The sequence below is a fragment of the Acomys russatus genome, chromosome 2, assembly GCF_903995435.1.
Source record: "Acomys russatus chromosome 2, mAcoRus1.1, whole genome shotgun sequence".
In the NCBI taxonomy this organism is placed as follows: domain Eukaryota; kingdom Metazoa; phylum Chordata; class Mammalia; order Rodentia; family Muridae; genus Acomys; species Acomys russatus.
In genome coordinates, this window is record NC_067138.1 from 20,250,244 (window position 1) to 20,269,557 (window position 19,314).

Genomic DNA, 19,314 nt, shown 5'->3' on the forward strand with positions numbered 1-19,314 from the left:
TCTTCCATAGAGCTCACAGTGCCCACGAACATTCTTTCCTGAGGCCTAATAATACCCCAGTAAAGCAGGGACATTTTGCATGTGATTAGGAGTTGCTTTGCTGAGTCAGCGCAGCCTTACAGCATTATGATAAGCTCAGAAAAGATTGAGGTCATGTACTAACTTGTTCTTGGGGAAACCCGGTATGCAACTAAATATTTTCCTTGGCAATCCAAAGCTGACAACTGCCGCTATTCTCTTTCCTCACAAGCACGCTGCCCACTGTTGGGATTTCTAAAAGACAGCAACAAATGGCACATTTTGAAGAAGCGTAGCTGAGACTGAGTGTGGTTTTGATAGTCAGATGACGCGAGGCCAGCATCTCCTGTAGTCTGGGCTGGGAATTTGCAGAAAAGGGCTGCCTCCTTTTCTTGCAGGGATGTTGACAGGTCTTCCTACCCTGTCATATCTTCAGCCACACTGTCTGCCTCAACTGCAAGCCATCACCTGGTTGGTAGGCAACAGTTCCAAACAGGTTTCTTGCTTGCAAACTGTCGACCATTACTGAGACTACTCTAGTTGCAAACTGCCATTGGTTAGGATGCTTAAGTCTGGATGATAGCGTTGTGTGCAACCGCCAAGCATGTGGACACTTAGGAAAGAATGCATTTTATGCAGGGTCCACATTTATTTCATTATTAAAGTGGTTGTTCAATGCTGAGAAAACATCCCGTATGGCCAACTTACGTTAAGAAAACAAAAAGCTTTTAATTCATTTAAGGATATTAGTTTACTATCTACGGCTTCGTTTCCCGGGGCATGTTTCCCTGTTCGTGGCCACTGAATGGTGGTGTGTCCCACAGCCTCTCGCCTTCTGAGGCACTCTCTTTGTCGTAACCATCAGAGAACCGTGATACTCGGGACCTATACACCTGTCACCGTGTAAACTTCCCTGGAGACATTACTGCAGACTAAACTGTCACACTTTAACACAGTTGTTCTGATTTCCTGCAAGGAGATCTGGCTGCTTGAACAGTCCATGTGTTTTAGAGTAGAGAGCCATTATACAACCCTAGGGAATTACCAAGTGCAGGATTTTCCCCTCAAACTTTGAAAGTTTGCTGGAGAATGGCATGCGTACGAAAAGAAAAAGATTTGGTTATAGAAAAGTACTCATGACCCCGAGTTTAGGAAACTTTGTAAAGAGACCTTAGTTAATTTCATTTGGACTTCAGCCTGCAAATTGGCCACTGCTTTGCCTGTAATTTCACTGGGCTCTCAAATATGCAGGTGCCAGCAAGGTCCTCTCTGCTAGCAAGGTCCGCCTTCCCGCCACCTGGCTAAAACATGGCCGGCTCCACATCAAGCTGGCCGCCTGCTTGCTTGGTACTTGCCTGCTGCTGGAAGCACTTGTGGGTGTTTGCTTGATGGTTTGGGCACTCTCCTGCTTCAGTTAATTACAAAGAAGCTGTGCCATAAGGAATCGGAAGGGTCACTTTCCACACTGATTTCACCACAGCCTGCCGTCTCATTGTGGCGCCTACTGAGTGAGGACTTGGTAGAACTTCTGCCTAGGATGTTCAGGGAACATAGGTACATCACTGTGGTTATGGAAACACCCACTTCACAGAGGCAGAAGAGATGATTTCCATGCTACTTCCTTTTTCCCCCTCTTTACACTTTTTACCATGTCATTTACATAAGGTAGTTATACTCTCTGAAACCACGCTTTGTGTATACTGTCAGACCCCAACAGATACAAAGCAGGTTTTCCTTGTTGTATTTAAAAAAAAAAAAAAAAAAAAGGGTGGCTCATCATGTAAAGGTGCTTGCCACCAGACCTGAATCAGTCGCTGACCCTCCAGTCCTGAGTTTGATGCACAAACCCCATATGGTGGAAGGAGATGACCAGCTCTCACGATCTGTCCTCTGACCTACACACAGATGCATGCACACCCCAAATGAAATAATCAATGTTTTTAATTTTTAGAAGACAAAAAAATGTAGAACACATTTTCACTATTCAACTCCCAAGATGATATACCTTTTTTATCTCTCTTTTTTTTTTATTTTTTAAAGATTTATTTATATATTATGTATACAGTGTTCTGCTTGCACGCCAGAGGAAGGCACCAGATCTCATTATAGATGGTTGTGAGCCACCATGTGGTTGCTGGGAATTGAACTCAGGACCTTTGGAAGAGCAGCCAATGCTGCTCTTAACCTCTGAACCATCTCTCCAGCCCTATCCCTCCTTTCTTTCAGGAGAATAAATGTTGATTTTTTTTTTCCAAGCTGTATTTCTCTATAATGATGATATAAATTCTTTTGTCACATCGTTTGTGTATACTTGTCTGTCAGTCTGCCTACCTGTCTGTCTATTAAGTGTTAGGTAGCCTCCTTCTTGTAAGTGGTTCCTAACAGAGTTGTTTTATAACCTTTACCATCTGGGAATGGTGGCACAGGAATGGTGGCACGCTCCTTAATCCCAACATTTAAGAGGCAGAGACAAGGGGAAGGTCAGCCTGATCTACAGGCCAGCAACAGCTTCATAGTGAGACCCTGTCTTTAAAAAAAACAAAACAAAACAAAGCAAAACACTTTGTGAAACAAAGGGAAAGTAAATATACAGAGGACAATGACCCCCACAGAGGCAGCTCGGATTCACTGGCTGTGAGCTCCGGAGCTCCGCCCACAGTAACTGTTCTCATGGCTTCCTTAGGCAGTAAGCGTTTGTCTAGACTCCTGTTCTTTCGTCTTGGTTATCACTTGCTGAAGAGAGCCAGGTAAAGCCAGGTTCCTAGCTACTAGAGATGAAGACTTGGTGCTTACAAATTGTAAGACTTTCTGGAGAATGAGTGTGCTCACTTGAACCTGTAATTCCTGCGCCCTGAGACTAAGGCAGCAAGACTGCCACAGGATTCCTCTTCAGCCAGGCCTACAGAATAAGCTCAGAGTTAGCCTAAGCTACAAGGTATAAACTTTTTCTGGAAGAAGGCCCCTCCTCCATTGTATGACCTGTGTGACCTTGGGAGTAGATTATACACCACCCTCACCTTGCCTTCCCTGCACAGCCCTCGCCTTGCCTTCCCTGCACAGCCCTTGCCTTGCCTTCCCTCCACAGCCTTTGTTGCAGTTACAAGGATTGTTTAGCTTAGCCAACTCCCAAGTGACCTGGCCATACTCTTCCCTTGTTGTCAGTGTGCTTTCCCTGCTCACACGGTGTGATTTGGCATCATTTGATGTTTGAGGTCTCTGTGGATGACTCTGGGCTTAACTATCAGCCTTTTGCATTAGGGCCTTTAACTTGGGAGCACCTGCTTTTAAGCTACTGGGTAGGGAGGTCCTCCTGTTGATGTGCAAAGGCTGGAGGGAGAGACCTGGACATGGTCAGTAGTAAGCAGAAGGGATGGGACCCAGAGAGGGAATCAGAAAATACACCCAGCTGGTCATGGCATCCAGTGTGGCGTTGTAGAGAGAAACTAGAATGGAGATGCCCAGAGAAGACACGGAGAGAAAAGCAAGCAATGAGACCCTGTGAGGCAATCGAGCAGCAGGGGCCAGGATGGGTCTCAGGCCTCTCAGTGCCCAGGGGTGCTTTGGGTGCTTCCTTGAAGAACTGACACTGGGCTAGGTGACAGAGACAATAGGCAGCCCTCCCCCATCTCTGCCCCTTTACTGGAACTCTTCCTGGCCCTGCCTTTACTGTTGCCTCTGGGTATACACAGTGATTGAAACAACCTCTGCAGGGTAGGAGCCCTTCCTCTACTAGAGCAGCGGTTCTCAGCCTTCCTGATGCTGCGGCCCTTAATACAGCTCCTTTGTTGTGGTGACCCCCTCCCCCAAACCTTGAAATTATTTTGTTGCTACTTCATAACTGTAATTTTGCTACTCCTAGGAATCATAATGTAATGCCTGTGTTTTCCGGTGGTCTTAGGTGATCCCTGTGAAAGGGTTCTTTGTCCCCCACAGGTTGGGAACAGCTGTTTCAGATAGTTTTGGCCATAATTTTAACTTTACTGAGCAAAGCTTCTTCCAGCTTTGGAAAGGACATGAAACTGGAGACACTATCTTTTACCCTAAGTCCCCTCCCTCTCCCACCTTCTGTTCTGGGTGCTAAATCCGGCCCTTCGTGTGTTCTAAGCAGTCTGCCATTGAGCCCATCCCATGGACCAGGGTGTGTTTTTCTTTTTTGAGACAGGGTTTCTCAGTGTAGACTTGTTGACTGTCCTGGAACTCTGTAGACCAGGTTGGCCTTGAACTGCCTCTGACTCCCAAGTGCTGGAATTAAAGGCATTGTGCCACCATGCCTAGCTAGGGATTATTTTCTCAAGAGTTATGAATGACTAGAGAAGGCTCCTGTCTAGTAAAAGCCCATCGTGGCCAGCCTGGTCTACAGAGTGAGTCCACAACAGCCAGTGCTACACAGAGAAATGTTTTCCCCAGTGACACCCCCAAGCCTTAGAAGTAAGTGTGGAAGGTCTGCCTTTCAGTATCTACTTATTGTGATGACTCCAAGATCAGTCTTCACATACATCTCCCCGTAGCTGTGTGGCTCTGCAAAATGCACTGGCACAGGGTTCATGGTCCCAGCTAAACCGAGTTCAGCTTCAGTGTCTCCTGCGACCCACGCAGTACCACTACGGTGTTACCAAGCACGAGTGCTAATGGGCCGTGTGTGGAAACAGTATGATGCTCCTCAGAAGACAAGCATTCCTAGTGATGGGGTTTCCATGATGATGAGCAGGGCAACAATTTGAACAAAATGCTCATGCAACTTAGCCCTGTCTTTCAGGGTTTTAGAAATAACTTTTTATGTAATTGCTATTTTTTCAATCTAAGGCATGTCCAACTGAGTTATCACGCCCATATTAGTTTCATAATTTAACCTGTTTATGAGAAACTTTCAGTGTTTCTATAGTATAATTTTGTGGACCTTGCTTTTGAGCTAGCATTTGTATCTTTTTCTATATGTACAGATGTTTGGCCTGTGTATAGCTACACAGTGTGCATGCAGTGCCCTCAGAGGCCAGAAGAGGGCATCTCATCTCCGGAGTTAGAACTGTGGGTGAAATCATGTGGGTTCTGGGAATGGAACCTGGGTCCTCTGGAAAAGCAGCCAGCAGCATGTGTATTTTAAGGAAATTAAACGTTTGTAAATAGGGAAGTGTTTGCTGTTTGGTCATTTGAGGGGTTGCATTTTCCCTATTCCTTCATCTAGTTTCATCCTGCCCTTCCACCCGCTGGACAAAGGATGTGTCTTCCATTTCTTGTTCCAAGAGCTACTAAAGGCTCCACTAATTACAGTTCTGTGTGTTTGGTGTGCACATGAAGGTGTGTGTACAAGTATGTGTCAGGCATACATGTGAAAGTCAGAGGACAACTTGTGGGAGTCTGTTCATCCACCATGTGGGTCGCAGAGCTGGGACACAAGCCAGTAGCTTTGGTGCTGATGGAGCTGAGCCACCTCACTAGTCTAAAATGCCATGAAGCAAGTGGTCCCTATGGGCACTTAGCCTTTGCCTCTCAAACTTGCAGTAGAAGATGACTGTGTGGTTGATAGAGCAGCTGGAGGCACCCACATCACAGATTCAGTAGCGGACAGTTGCACGGCAGGCTTGATGTGTTTGTTGCCTCTTGACTGTTCCCTTGTGGAGCCTCCTGGACAGCGTCTATGGGCTTTCTGTGCCCGTTTGGTTTATTGCCCGCCTCATTGCTTTTGTCTCCTCTTTCCTTTTGGTTTCTATTATGTGTCTTTACACTCCTTCAGGACGTGAACGGTGCAAACACAGGAATATGAATTATCTAAAAGAGAAGAGACACTTGGGGCAAACTGTAAACACTCACATGGCCCAGTGTCCATGTTAGCTGTCATGAATCTCAACAGATAGTGTGTGGGTACTAAATAAAGTTGTATGTGGATGTCAGAGAATGGGATGTAGGCAGGGTCTAGCCAGTTTTGAGGGGCATTGGTTTTGGGGTTTGGGTTTGGGTTTTGTTGGCTTTTCGAGACAAGGTTTCTCTGTGTAGCCTTGGCTGTCCTGGACTCACTTTGTAGACCAGGCTGGCCTCGATCTCACAGCGATCCCCCTGCCTCTGCCTCCTGAGTGCTGGGATTAAAGGCATGTGCCACCACGCCCAGTGGTTTTTTGTTTTTTTAATGTGCACTGGTAATTCACCTTCATGTATGTCCTTGTAAGGATGTTGGATTCCCTGGCACTGGAGTTACAGACAGTTGTAAGCTGTGCTGGGAATTGAACCTGGGCCATCTCTCCAGCCCCAGTTCTAGCCAGTTTTACTGAGTCCTCTCTAGGGACTATCTCTCTTGATAAATGTAGTATACTGTCTTAAGAGGAGTTGTGCTGGCTAGTTTTATGACAACTTGACACAAGATTTAGTCATCAGAGTGGAGGGAGCCTCAATTGAAAAAATGCTTCTAAATTGAGAAAATGGCTCCATAATATTGGGCTGTGGGCAAGACTATCGGGTTTTGGTTTGGTTTGGTTTGGTTTGGTTTTTAAATTAGTGATTGATGGAGGAGGGCCCAGCCGTTTGTGAGTAGTGCCATCCCTGGGCTGGTGGTCCTGGGTTCTCCAAGAAAGTAGGCTGAACAAGCCTTGGGGAGCAAGCCAGCAAGTAGCACCCATCCATGGCCTCTGCATCAGCTCCTGTTTCCAGGTTCCTCCCGTTTGAGTTCCTGTTCAGACTTCCTTCAGTATAGTCTACAGTGTGGAAGTGTTAAGTCAAATGCTTTGTTCCCTAACTTGCTTTTTGGCCGGGGTGTTTCATTGAAGCAATAGCTAAGACAGAAGTGAAACCAAGGCTTCTTTGTCTGAAGGTGGATGTCAGGGGATATAGTTCAGTGGATATGGCCTTGAAATTGGTTGAGTTTGCTAGGTTTGGGCAGAAGGGAAGTCATGATACGCTAAGTAGAAACTCAGTTTTGAACATGAGGGAGGCAACTTGGGGCTAAGGTTCCTGCCACTACTAAAGAAAGTGCAGCTGCACATTTTTTAATATGCACGGCAGGAGATTTCAGCAACGCAATGATATATAGTGCATTAATGTTGAAAAGATAAACACATTTGGAGAGCGCAGGAAGGGCCTTGTGTTTTTATGTTAGCAGAATGCTTCTTAATGAATAAGAATGTGTTGCTGCCTTCACAGAGCCATATGGCAGCTTTTCTAATTTTAGTTGGGGTGCAGATGCATAATTCTCTCCTTTTACCTTCTAGAACCTTTGAGATGCTGCATAGCTTTTCTTGTAACACTGAATCTGTGGTGACTGGCCAGACCCCACCTGTCACTGTTTGCATGACTTCTTTGTCCCATGTGGGTCTGCAGAGGTTGCACTGCTGCTGGGTTTGACAGAAATCACTTCATCTGAGACCAGCCAGGTCCTGAGTGCAAGACAGCATGGAAGCTGTGTGTGTTTGCCCAGTAGAGTCTTAGGGTTTGCTGTGAGGCTGATTAGACGTGTGTCTGACATCAGCCCACTGGAAGGTTGATGGGTTTCTGAGTGAGCGCTCTTACTCATTTGAAGGCAGTGGCAGTAATTATACAACCTGTACAAAGTATCTGGTTCATTTTAGCCAAAGACTCTGATGCTCTAAATAACTCGGATTCAATAAAAGCAGTTCCCTTCATGATTGGCCTAACATAAAAGTCACTGAAACTTTTAATTGGTTTTCCTGTCAGGTGGATCTCCACACGAGTGGCTCAGGAATGTGTCCATGTATATAAATGCCTGTGGACTATCCGTCAGCGAATAAATAGCAAGTCACAGAGTGAGTGCTGTTTGCTGACTTTTGTCTTTTTAAAGCCAATGTCCATACTCCTTAGATTATTTTATGTAGGAGGAGGAGGAGGAGAAGAAGGGGTGAGCGTCAACTTCTCCCATGATGATGCATCACCTTATTCTTGTGATGGCCAGACATGAAATGGTACTTAGGTTTCTAAGCAGTCCCTGATGGCTGCCACTGCTCTGCTAGAGTTAGAACAGTCATGTGACTGGCCATCCTGCAGTTGTCCCTGTAAAGGGAGGGGCCCTTCTGTTCTGGCAGTGTTTTGTGGAAAGACTGAGCTTTTACATTCTCAATGCACTTGGCTAATAAACACACAAGACTAGTGTACAAGCGTCAGTACACTGCCACAGACCAATAAATACACCAAAGAGGAATGTATAAAGGTCTTTAAAAAACAAAACCACTTCATAAATCCCAAATATCTCATATACTTTCTTTAAAAATAAATTATTTTTTTGCTAGGCTATATTTCTGATTTATTGCTGTTCTCACCAGAAAACTGGAATTTTACTTTCAAATTTATGCCTATACATGGCAGTGATAAAGAGCAATTTAATCCAGACGCTTCAAAGAAATGTTTTTCCTGTATTGTTGAGTCAGTTTTATTTCTAGAGATCAAATGCCCCACCTTCTCTTTTGTTCTCAGAGAAAGCACGAATAATTACTTATGAAAAAATATGGAATTTAATATTAATGATTTCCCCCAGTTTGTGGTATGACTCATCTTAGCATAGTCCCTGAAGAGACTTTGTTCTTTGCTTTGAAACTGGAAATCTAATTAATTGGTATTGGGTTTCTGGAGTGCAGGCAAATGGAGAAGAAAGAGGGCGGGACATGGAGCAGCCACCCAGGAGGACAAGGATAGTCAAAAGGCTGGGGGGGGGGGGGGCGCCAGTCAGGGTTTGCCATCTGTAAAACAGAGCTGTTAAATAGCTGTTTTATGCTTTTCAAAAATCTTTGGGAGAATGGAAAATAAAAGGAGAGAATTACGGCTTACACTATTCTTCTCTCGGGTCATATTCTTTATTTAAAAAGAATGACCATAGTGGCTAAGGCACAGCAGGGGCACGTGATGAAGTCAGGGCTCAGAGAGGACGCTGCAATTTAAATGTTAGCGTCCCTTCCTCCCATGCTATGGTGAGCTTTCATAAGGTCGTGATCACGTGAGATCTGGAACCAGCCTTCCAGTGGTGCCTCTACCAAAGGATATTTTTATAACAATGTATTTTTATAGTTAATGGATGCAAAATATAGAAAACTAAATATAGTTCACGACCGCTGGAAAAAACCACCTAATTTAAAAATATTAAGTGGTGTGTTTTAGTGTAGTGATGATGTAGTTACAGAAGCACCAATGTCTCAGAATTGAAGCTTATTTTATACAGTGCATATAAACAGCGTGCTCATCGCTGCACTGTGGAGATGCAGCGTTTGTGCCGTTAACATACAGTTTGTCTCAAAGCAGACTTCCTCCTCCTCTTTCCTCTTCCCCTCCCCCTCCTTCCTCCGCTTTTTTCTCCCTACCTCTCCTGGTCCTCTTACTTAATTTCAAGGCTGAACTGAACACTGAACAGAAGTGGTGAGTACTTCATGAAAAGTACCCAAATATTGTGAAGTTGGGGCCAGTTTAATTTTAATTTCAATTGCATTTCTAAAGCCATTTTTTGGGGGTGTTTGTGTCACTTCATATTATTGACTACATTTCATTTTACTATTGAGAAGTGGCCTAAGCATAAATTCAATGCAGAGCTGAAGAGCATATAACAAATTGCCTAGAAGATGTGTGTGTTCCAAACACTCAGTGTATAGGATGGAAAGGCTGGGTTCTTCCCTGCTGGCTTTTACTTACCTGCCAGCAAGCCGTGAAAGGTTCTCGTGCTCCCAGCATGACTTGCCACGCCTCTCTTCACCTTCTGGGTTTTCCTTCAAGTTACAAGTTCCACTAACACAACTTCAGCCTCATCTTAGGAAACTGTTGTTTCATTTTTGGTCATCACTTACTAGAGCTCAAGTTTAGGTCATTTGATCACTCTTAAGAATATTGCTTTTCAAGGCCTGCCTGAGACTTCTAGTGGCCTGTTACCACCCATCTGCCTGCACGTCCCACCAGACTCTGACCTAACCCAATCTCAACACACACAGACACTTTCCCCTGCGCCCAGCATTCCTCCCTTCTCTCAACTACAATTGCGCTTGCAGGTCCATGTGCCAGTTCTTTTGCACGGCACCTGCTTTGCCCTCCTGGTGGCAATGTCAGCTCCTGTCCCATGAGATGGTTGCACTCACCCCCTCAGGCTCATGAGCTCCATTCCACGCCGACATACATGCACTGGCACTAGACTCACCTGCTGCCTTGTTCCTTACCAGATGAATTTTAGAAGGCGAAAACACAGCATATTTTGTTATTATAAAGTTTTTAGGTTAATATTTACTTTTTTCTAACTTTCCAGAAGTCAGTCAGTCAGCCTGTCTGTCTGTCTGTCTGTCTGTCTGTCTCTCTCTCTCTCTCTCTCTCTCTCTCTCTCTCTCTCTCTCTCTCTCTCTCTCTCTCTCTCTCTCTCTCACACACACACACACACACACACACACACACACATGTTATCAGAGCTAAGTCATCTCCTGGCCCATGTTCTACTTTATATCTGATTAATAAGTCTCAAGAAACAAACTTTTGTGCTGATTTGCTCTTGATTCTTTATATTTGTATCTTTTCCTAAAGGTGTAAAATGCTTTGTCTGAGCGTGTCGCTGCAACATTTACAACACCCAGGCGTGAGGTTTTTAAGTGTTGGAGGGTACCTGCCTCATTGAGTCATCATCAAGAAAGTTGTGTAAATTGCACAAAACTATTAATAGATGAGTTTACTTGCTCAGACATATAGCGCGTCCTTTCGATATATGTGTCTCATAAAGTCTAGTGATTGCATTAACAGACCACTGTCACAAGCATCAATAGTACAGACCCCACAGAAAGGAATAATTCACTCCTTTTATGTTATCATAATCTCATATAACAATAACCTTAGGTTTTCTAGCAGGCAGTTAAGAAGTGAGGGAAAGAGTGACAAGCTGAGCACCAGCACTCACCTCTTGCCCCTGACTGGAGTGTGGCCAGCCGCCTCAGGCCCCTCCATCATCAGCAGTGCTCACCACTGCCTTTTTCTCGTGTGTGAATGGACCCTTAAGTCATGAGCTAAAGTAAAGTTTGCTTGCTTTCTTGTCAGGTGTTTTTGTACAACAATGAGAAAAGTACCTAACATACATGGTAACATGTAATTGAGGGTTATAGTCTTTGTTTTTGCACTTTTGAATTCAAATAGTATTCTTTTATTGGATTTAAGGAGGAAATGGTTTTGTGGGGTTTGTTTGCTTGTTTTTTAGATTAAACGTTTTTTAGGGGCTGGAGAGAAGGATCCACAGTTAAGAGCACTTGCTGCTCTCATAGAAATGTCAGTGGTCGGTATGGAGTTCCCATTTGCTTCATCTGTTATTCCTGCCCAACAGTAACTTCAGTCAAGTGTCTCCCACCTCCTTCTCTCCCTCCCTTTTTCTCCAACCCAGGAGCTCACATTTACCACTAAGCTGCCTGCCAAACCCAATTCCATTGTTTAAAAAGGAATAAGATAAAAAGATTTTTCCTATTACTGGTTTTTCGAGACAGGGTTTCTCTGTGTAGCCTTGGTTGTTCTGAACTGGCTTTGTAGACCAGGGTGGCCTCAAACTCACAGAGATCCACCTGCCTCTGCCTCCCAAGTGCTGCATTAAAGTTGTGTTCCACTTCGCCCAGCAAAATAAAGAGATTTAACAGTGGAAGAATAAACTGTGAGGGAAGTTGAGACACATTAAGAATTTACCACATCCAGAAGGAGGAGGAGGAAAGAAAAAGAAAAGAAAGAAAACTCATAATGCATAGTGCATGAATTTTGAACCTTGGAAGCTTAATGCCAAGCACGCAGGGGCCTCTGTAAAGCAGTGACAGGTATAGGAGTGTGACCACTTCTGAGAGCTACACATAACCCAGCATGGGGAGCACCTCAGCCAAGTGTCTCCTGAGGAGAAGATAAGGGTGTGATGACACAGGTCCTGATGCTATACTTGTGCAGAGAAGAGTGAGGAGCCTGGCTGAAAACCAGCGTATACCTCTTCGGGCATTGATTTAGGACTTACTCAGCAGGGAGAAGGGCATCCTATACATTAAATGACAGAGCTAGTCTCCTGTCCTTTGACTGCAGAAGATGGGTGTTTCTTGTACTCTGTTGATTGCTAGGTTGAGACAAAGCCTATGGAGAGACAGCTTTTATGGAGCTAACAAGAAGGGAGTAAAAGATGGCACAGGTAAGATGGGAGTGTGACTCGCTGAAGCAGGCATGGTCAGCTCTGTTGTTACAGTATTTTGTATCCGTTCTGCCTACAAAGCAAATAACTGACACAGGGAGACTGAAATGTACTTTAAAGCTGCCAGCACTTCGCTGGGCAGAGTCTGAACTGATTCTAATCTACTGGTAAACTAAACAAACTACTCTAAACCTTATAACATACATATATTCCAAGCACTTGTCACTATGACCCCTAGGCCGGTCCGTGTCAAGTTCCCACTGTCCTCCTCCAACCGTCAAAAACCTCTTCCCTCTCCAACCAACCAACTTTTCTCCTTCTCTCCAGGAAGCCCCGCCTTCCACTTCCTGTCCTTCTGCCCAGCTGATTGGCTAAACAGTGCTTTATTGCTGGTTGATACATTCACTCAGCATTCTTCCACACTCTGTGAAAACGCTGCCTGTGACACCCATTAAGGAAAATGAAAAGCAAACACTGTATGCTGTTAGCAGTTATACTCATAAGAACGCTGGGTGTGGTGTTGTGTTGTGTTTTGTTTATTTGTGTGTGTGCATAAGGAAGAGTAGAAATCAGAAGACAGGGGTTGGTTCTTTCCTACCATGAGAGTCCCAAATATCAAAAAACTGTCTCGTTGTCAGGCAAGACAGCAGGTGCCTCCACCCACTGAGTCGCCCCCCCCCCCTCAAATCGGTCATTTCTAAAGTGTGTCCTCCATGTTATTTTACTTGTCTATACATGTAACAGACACTGAATCTGAGGCCTTTGGGTGCCTTTCTCTGAGCTGAACTTCTACTAATGGCCTCGAACTTGAGCTACACAGCCATCCACTCTCTCTGACAGATACACCTCATGAAAACTTTCCAGTGGGAATAGCAAGATTTAGAGAATCTACAAAATTCCCAGTGATTTTTAGGTTCCATAAATGAGACTTTGACAGATTTTTTAAGTATTTCATAAAATAGTTTTTACAAAAAGAAGTTAACTACAGTCATGGAAAAGCAAGTTGATCATGAATTCTAACTTGAGCTAATTTGTTGGTTGGGATTTTTAAATTTCTTTGCATTTAATTATAATGAAAACATGCAGCGTAAACAAGGATGTAATTTATTCAGTTTACAAGTAATTGGCACATTGTTTTTGTGTTGTTTTCTAGCAGGTCGTGTCTGTGTATGTTATGCTGTAAACTTACTTTGCCATCCTGGAAGGAACTGATTTACATGTGTATTGATAGCTACACACCTTTTCTCGTGTGAGCTTTCTTCTAGAGTAGTCGCATGCAGATAGCAAGTCATCAGCCCTGGGAGCCTGGGTCCAGGAGTGCTGTCCAATCCCTCTGTACAAATCGGCTCAGCCTTCCACACCCTCTGAGGGCCTAAAGGGGATGCTCCGCCCTCCGCTTTTAGTCACTGAGGCCATTTAACAAGTTGGGTCTAGGCTCCTGTTATTTATTCCTCACATGTGTACAGATATGCCCCTAATCATGCTACTGAACTCTGAGCAACAGGACCTGCACGCCCCACCCCCCATCCTAGCTTGGAGAATCTCTTGAGTGGAAACTAATTGTGACATAAGATACTACAATCTCATAATCTATGTATTTTTAAGTGTCTGCTAGGGACAGCATGAAACCACTAAACTCATTTTCTCAAAAGCCTGAAAGGGGATCTGACACACACATTCTGGAGGAGAAAGGTACCATCTGCCTCTGTGATCCAGCCTTTCCTCTCCTCCAGGGCCAGTTGGGATGCACTCTAATTCATTTACAGGCACATGTGACCCCGCTGGAGATTTTGGTGTTAGTCTGCCCTTGACATAGCACCACTATTTAATTTGCTCTTATGTTTGTTGCAGAGAAAGCAGCAGCTGCCAACATAGATGAAGTGCAGAAGTCAGACGTGTCGTCCACGGGGCAGGGTGTCATCGACAAGGATGCGCTGGGGCCTATGATGCTTGAGGTACTACACCCTCAGTTGGTTTTGTGTTTTAAATGTTCTCAGCACTCACGTGCTACATTTAATTCAGGTAAATATGATTAAAGAGAATCCATATTCTTGTGCTTACTAATGTCTGTGGGTATGTCTATCTGTGTTTAAGCTCCTGCCTCCATCCAGCACGTGTGCTGAACAACACAGGAGTTAAATCAGATGAGAATACAAGGTGGCAGGTTTTAAGTGTCAGCTGAGCACTCATTTTCCAAAGCTGCACTTACAGATTGTATTAAATTCTGTGGGATCCCTCTGGTTCAGGGTTCATATGTGTCATGTGCCTCTGCCTGTAGATACAGCTTAAAATGTGAGGACTAAAGAGGTTTGTGCTTTTTAGGGCTGTTACTTCAAGCTAGCTTATTTTTCTCATAGAAATGAAGGTTGAAATAGAAAGAAGAAGCCTTTTGAAAGCATAACGGAGTGTCTGGTATTAGTGTCCTTAGAACAGCTACCGTCTCAGGCTTGTAAAATCTTCCTTGTTTTTATTAACTAGGACTGAACACAAAGTACTTTTCTGTCCCTCTCTCAAAATTAAAATTCAAGATGTGGGATCTAGTGAGAGAAGAAATATCACTGAATAAAGAAACAGAGATGCCAGAGACATAAATTATGTCAGTTCTCAGGGTACTTTGCTCTGCTGATGACATTCTGAGCTTAAAGGACCACGTGGCCAGAGCTGCGGCATTGTGCCTGCACTGTGCCTGCTGCAGCAGCCATGTGGAAGTGAGAACGAGAATTTTTCAAACAAAGCTAGCTAGTGCTATCTCAACCTTATAGTCCCTTTTCTCATAAGATAGCTTTTGTTTTTAGAAAACCTAATTCCCTGGGAATCCGCTGTATCATTGGGGGCCAGGGATGGGCAAGTAAAGCTCGCCTGACCCGCTCATTGCATTTAGAAATAACAAAAATTCATTCCCTAGGGCTGGAGCTGCTGGCGAAAAGGCTTTGAATGACCCAGGTTTGCCCTTGGGTGCAGGGGCACAACACTTAATCAGATTTTCCATAGTCATCACAGCCAGAGAGCAGCACTTCCCGCATGGTTCTTAGAAGCAGTAAAGGAGGTTGTGACTAGGTGACTATTTGGAATTACGTAAAAGAAATGGACAGCTTCGCTTAGGAAAACAAATGAATTGTAAGCAGAAATTTAGTTGGACTTTCCCCATATACCTGTGTTTCTTCATGATGCCTTGGGAGTGGGTAATAACAATGGAAACACCTAGGAAGACTTTGCGGCTTCAAAAAGGAAATGCTCAGTGTAACCACAGGCTGCGGCTCAGCCCTTGAGAACAAGTTCATTAACTGTAGAAATTGAATTGCTGAATGTCAATGGCCCCGATCTCATAAAATCAAACCAAGGTTTTTGCTGTTTGAAAATAATCTTCTGAGAATTGAGTGTGCAGGGCAAGCACCTGCATAGAATCCTGGTACTAAATAAATATATCAGGGAGGAAGTGCCTGAATCCAGTAGCTTATGGCTTAAATGGAATCCTTTCTCCCTGTTTACATGTAGCCATTTAAACAGGGAAAGCATGCTCTTGTAGAGCTGTTCCTAGGCATAGATGCACACTCATGCTTGCATCATAGCATAGTGGTTGCTAGGCAACAGAAGCAAATGTCAGCTTTTTTCATCAGAGCATATCACAGTGAGCTTTAAAAAAACACAAACAGTTTTATAAGAGAGCCACTTTCATCTTTCCGTTTTATTAGGCCACAAATCAGCCTTCTTACGAGGGTACCATGGCGTAAGAAGCCACATCCTCTTCCAAAAGCCACTGCTAGTAATGCACTGTTGAAAGCCTGAGAGGCTCTGCTAGAACTCCTGCAGCAGCAGTGAGGTGAAGGAACACAGGTTTATAGGTGGCCCTGCCAGTGCACGCCTGTGCACACAGCTCAGTGCAGCCTGCTTGTGCTCTCCTATCTGTATGTATAGACAGTCCTGCTTTACCCTCTATGTGGCTCGTGTTGTAAAGAAAAGCAGACAGAATATTTAAGAAAAATCAAAAACCAAGAAGCTTTTTTTGTTTAGTTTGGTTTGGATCTTTGCTTCGTTGTTGTTGCTTTGTTATTGCTTCAAGACAGGGTCTTGACAAATACCCCGACTGGCCTTGAACTCCTAGCAACTCTTCTGGCCGTACTTAGCCTCCCGTGTGCTAGGATTACCCACATGTGCCACCACACGCAGTTTACTTTTTCTTTTCTTAAACAACTTCTCACTTATACCTTAGGATCCATTTTTGATTGAGAGAGCACCTAGTTTTGCGATGAAAATAGAATTAAAGATGGAGGCCGGGCATGGTGGTGCAGGCCTTTAATCCCAGCACTTGAGAGGCAGAGGCAGGCGGATCTCTGTGAGTTCGAGGCCAGCCTGGTCTACAAAGCGAGTCCAGGACAACCAAGGCTACACAGAGAAACCCTGTCTCGAAAAACAAAAAGATGGAATATAGTATTCCAAAGCAACTGACAAAACAAGCCTCTTACATAGCCAGACTAGGGTGGGGCCGGCCATGTTGCATGAGTGTAACATGTAATAGGTATGTATCATGAGGAACAGTAGCATAAGTTGACTGGGAATTTGCCTTTGATCAGTGTTCAGCCTTTTTAGTTTGAATATTATTAGCCATGAAACAGACCTCTGATAAGCAAGGATAAAAAGTAGGAGAGAAGCGGCTGACTAAACACAGAGCGGAGCAAAGGTGCTGGTGCAGACTGGAAGGGCGAGGCTTCAGGTACTCAGCACTGGCTCTGCTACTGCCATGAAAGGTTCCCTCCATGAACCCCGACTCCCCTCTGTAACTTGGAAAAGATATTATAGAAAGACACAGTGTGCCTGTGGCAGAGTAAGCATGCCCATAGCTGTCACTTATCGTCACTTCCTAAAATGTTTTGGACTCATCTCTTTCTGTAATCTAGACAGAAGTGGCACAGAGTGAGGCAGTGAGCCATGGCAGGATGCATGCTAGCAACACTTAGATAACGTAGGCACTCACTTCTTCAGCCCATGCTCCCCTCCCCATTGGCCCGCCCTGCAGAGAGACCCTGCCCAGATCCGTTCCTGCACACCACACAATGAAGGCCGGATGTTGCTTTGAAGGTCTGAGACCATCTGTGATTTCACTTAAACCCTGGCCACTTTAAAAGTTGTAAAAATTTAGGGGATTTCCCCTGATACTTATTTTTAAACTAAGAAAAAAAAGTTATTGCTGGTCCCCTTCCTCTCACGGCATTTCATGCAGCAGTGTGGAGCAGTGACGGTGTATAGGCTGCTGCTGCTGCGACTCCTGAGCTTGGCCCGTGGAGTCCTTCCTCCTGCTCCGAAAAGCACATACAGGGCTATGCATGCTTACTTGGCAACAACTATCTCCTGGTAGATTAACAGACTTAGTGTTTATTTTTTGGCTCTCCTAAGAGAACCCTAATCTAGCTTCTCTTCCATTGACAAGAGTGGAATTGTTTCTATATTCCAAGAGAAACTGTTAATTGTTATGAAAACTAGAAAGGCGCGGGAGATCTCTTTCCCTTGAAGAGCTGGCTCCCTGTATTAACAGCTGCGTGTTTATAGGGTGCAGCCTTTCTGATACACTTGCTCATCTTCCTCAGGCCCTCGATGGGTTCTTCTTCGTCGTGAACCTGGAAGGCAATGTGGTGTTCGTTTCCGAGAACGTGACGCAGTACCTAAGGTATAATCAGGAAGAACTGATGAACAAAAGTGTCTACAGCATCCTGCATGTCGGGGACCACACTGAACTTGTCAAGAACCTGCTGCCAAAGTCCATGGGTAAATGTCAGCTGATCCCCACAGCCTCCTTTCCTCCTCTCACATGTTTAACTGATGTGAGGCAAAAGAACTTGTTGTGTCATTAGCAACTGTTAAGTTTTCAAGATAGGGTCACAGGAAGGACACCTGCAGGTGCTAGTCCTGAGTGGGTGACCACGCTGATCTCATATATAAACTGTGGAAAGTACTTCTAGCCACTACTGGTGGAGGTACTTTTTTATATTTTAAAACAAGTTGCAATCTTCACCCTCTGCCTACCAACTTTGATAACCCATTTTGCCTATCCCTGACCAAAAGTGAGCCAGGACATGTTTGAGATTTGGCTCCACGGAGCTCTGTGTATAAAAAGAAAGTGATATGTATGGAGCAGCCTGCAAACGAGCATTGGGGCACAGTGGCACAGAGAGCGGGGCTACCGACCCAGCAGGCTTCGCCATGTGAGGCTCTAGAGCAGCTCTGCAGGTGTCATTGCAGGGCCCAGCCTCCTCAGCCCGTCCATGTCTGTCTCCTTGCTGTCCTCCCCTCCTCAAGTTCCCTGACTTCCACTTGGCTGGAGACGCTGTGCACAAGTGCACGTGACGGACGTGGGCCACTGTTGGCAGAGTGCACCTGCCGCAGAGGATCGCTGTCCTCACTTAGTGGTCCTTTAATATTCTCACTTCAACAGTTAAGAACATCTCACAGATAAGATGGAGGACATATTGTCATGCAGAGTAAGGTCAGTCCTGAATTGGCAAAGTATTCTTTTTCTTAAAACTGGTGGTATGTGCTGGTCAGTAAATAGGAAAAGATCTTCCTTATCTACCATTATGGCCAGCTTTGCCTCATGAGAATGAACTCCTTCATCTTCCACAACTGCAGGAGTCATCCAAGATGTGTGAGCACTGTGCGGGATCCCTCTGTTTCAGTCTCCGGTAAACGTGTAGGAATGGATATCGTAGTTGAAGTAACTTCAGTAACTTTCTGTTCCCCAGAGGACTTATACTTATTCCTGCACTTGTCTGAAGAGCCCTCCGCCTTCCTTCATGTTGTGCCTGTTCTTTTAGTCCACTTACTTCTTAGTCTGGACAAATAAGAAGTTTTTCATTCCTCTTTTGATAGTATCCAATATGTAAATAGATTTCACAAGTGCTGATAGTGAAATGAGCTTCCCTCTTCCAGACCTAAAGCCAGCTCATCTCCCTGAGTAACCAGAGCAGTGGCTGGCAGGATCCTGACTTCCTGCTCTCCAGAGCTGCTTTCCTTCCAGCCTGTGAGCAGGCATAGGCCTGGGTTCCCAGTGGCACCCACTGTCCCTGGTGTTTTCCAGCCATTTCCATTGGGGGAGGTAAAGAAAAGAACTCCAGAACAAGAGCTAAGATGATTCTACTTAGCTCTTCCAGTAGCTGCAAATTTCTGTGGAGGTCAGATCTCTCTTGATCTGTTAACACTCGTTA

The 19,314-nt window shown here is 44.7% G+C and overlaps 1 protein-coding gene across 3 annotated transcripts in view; it reads left to right on the top strand.

Annotated features, from left to right (window-relative positions):
* The window catches only part of Ncoa2 (nuclear receptor coactivator 2), a 249,110-nt gene that overhangs the window by 184,811 nt on the left and 44,985 nt on the right, over positions 1 to 19,314 (top strand). For all 3 annotated transcript variants that reach the window (XM_051158936.1, XM_051158944.1, XM_051158951.1), the window contains exons 5-6: positions 13,970 to 14,073; positions 17,701 to 17,878. In XM_051158936.1, coding sequence (XP_051014893.1) covers positions 13,970 to 14,073; positions 17,701 to 17,878 — 282 coding nt within the window. The remainder of the gene's footprint in view (positions 1 to 13,969; positions 14,074 to 17,700; positions 17,879 to 19,314) is intronic.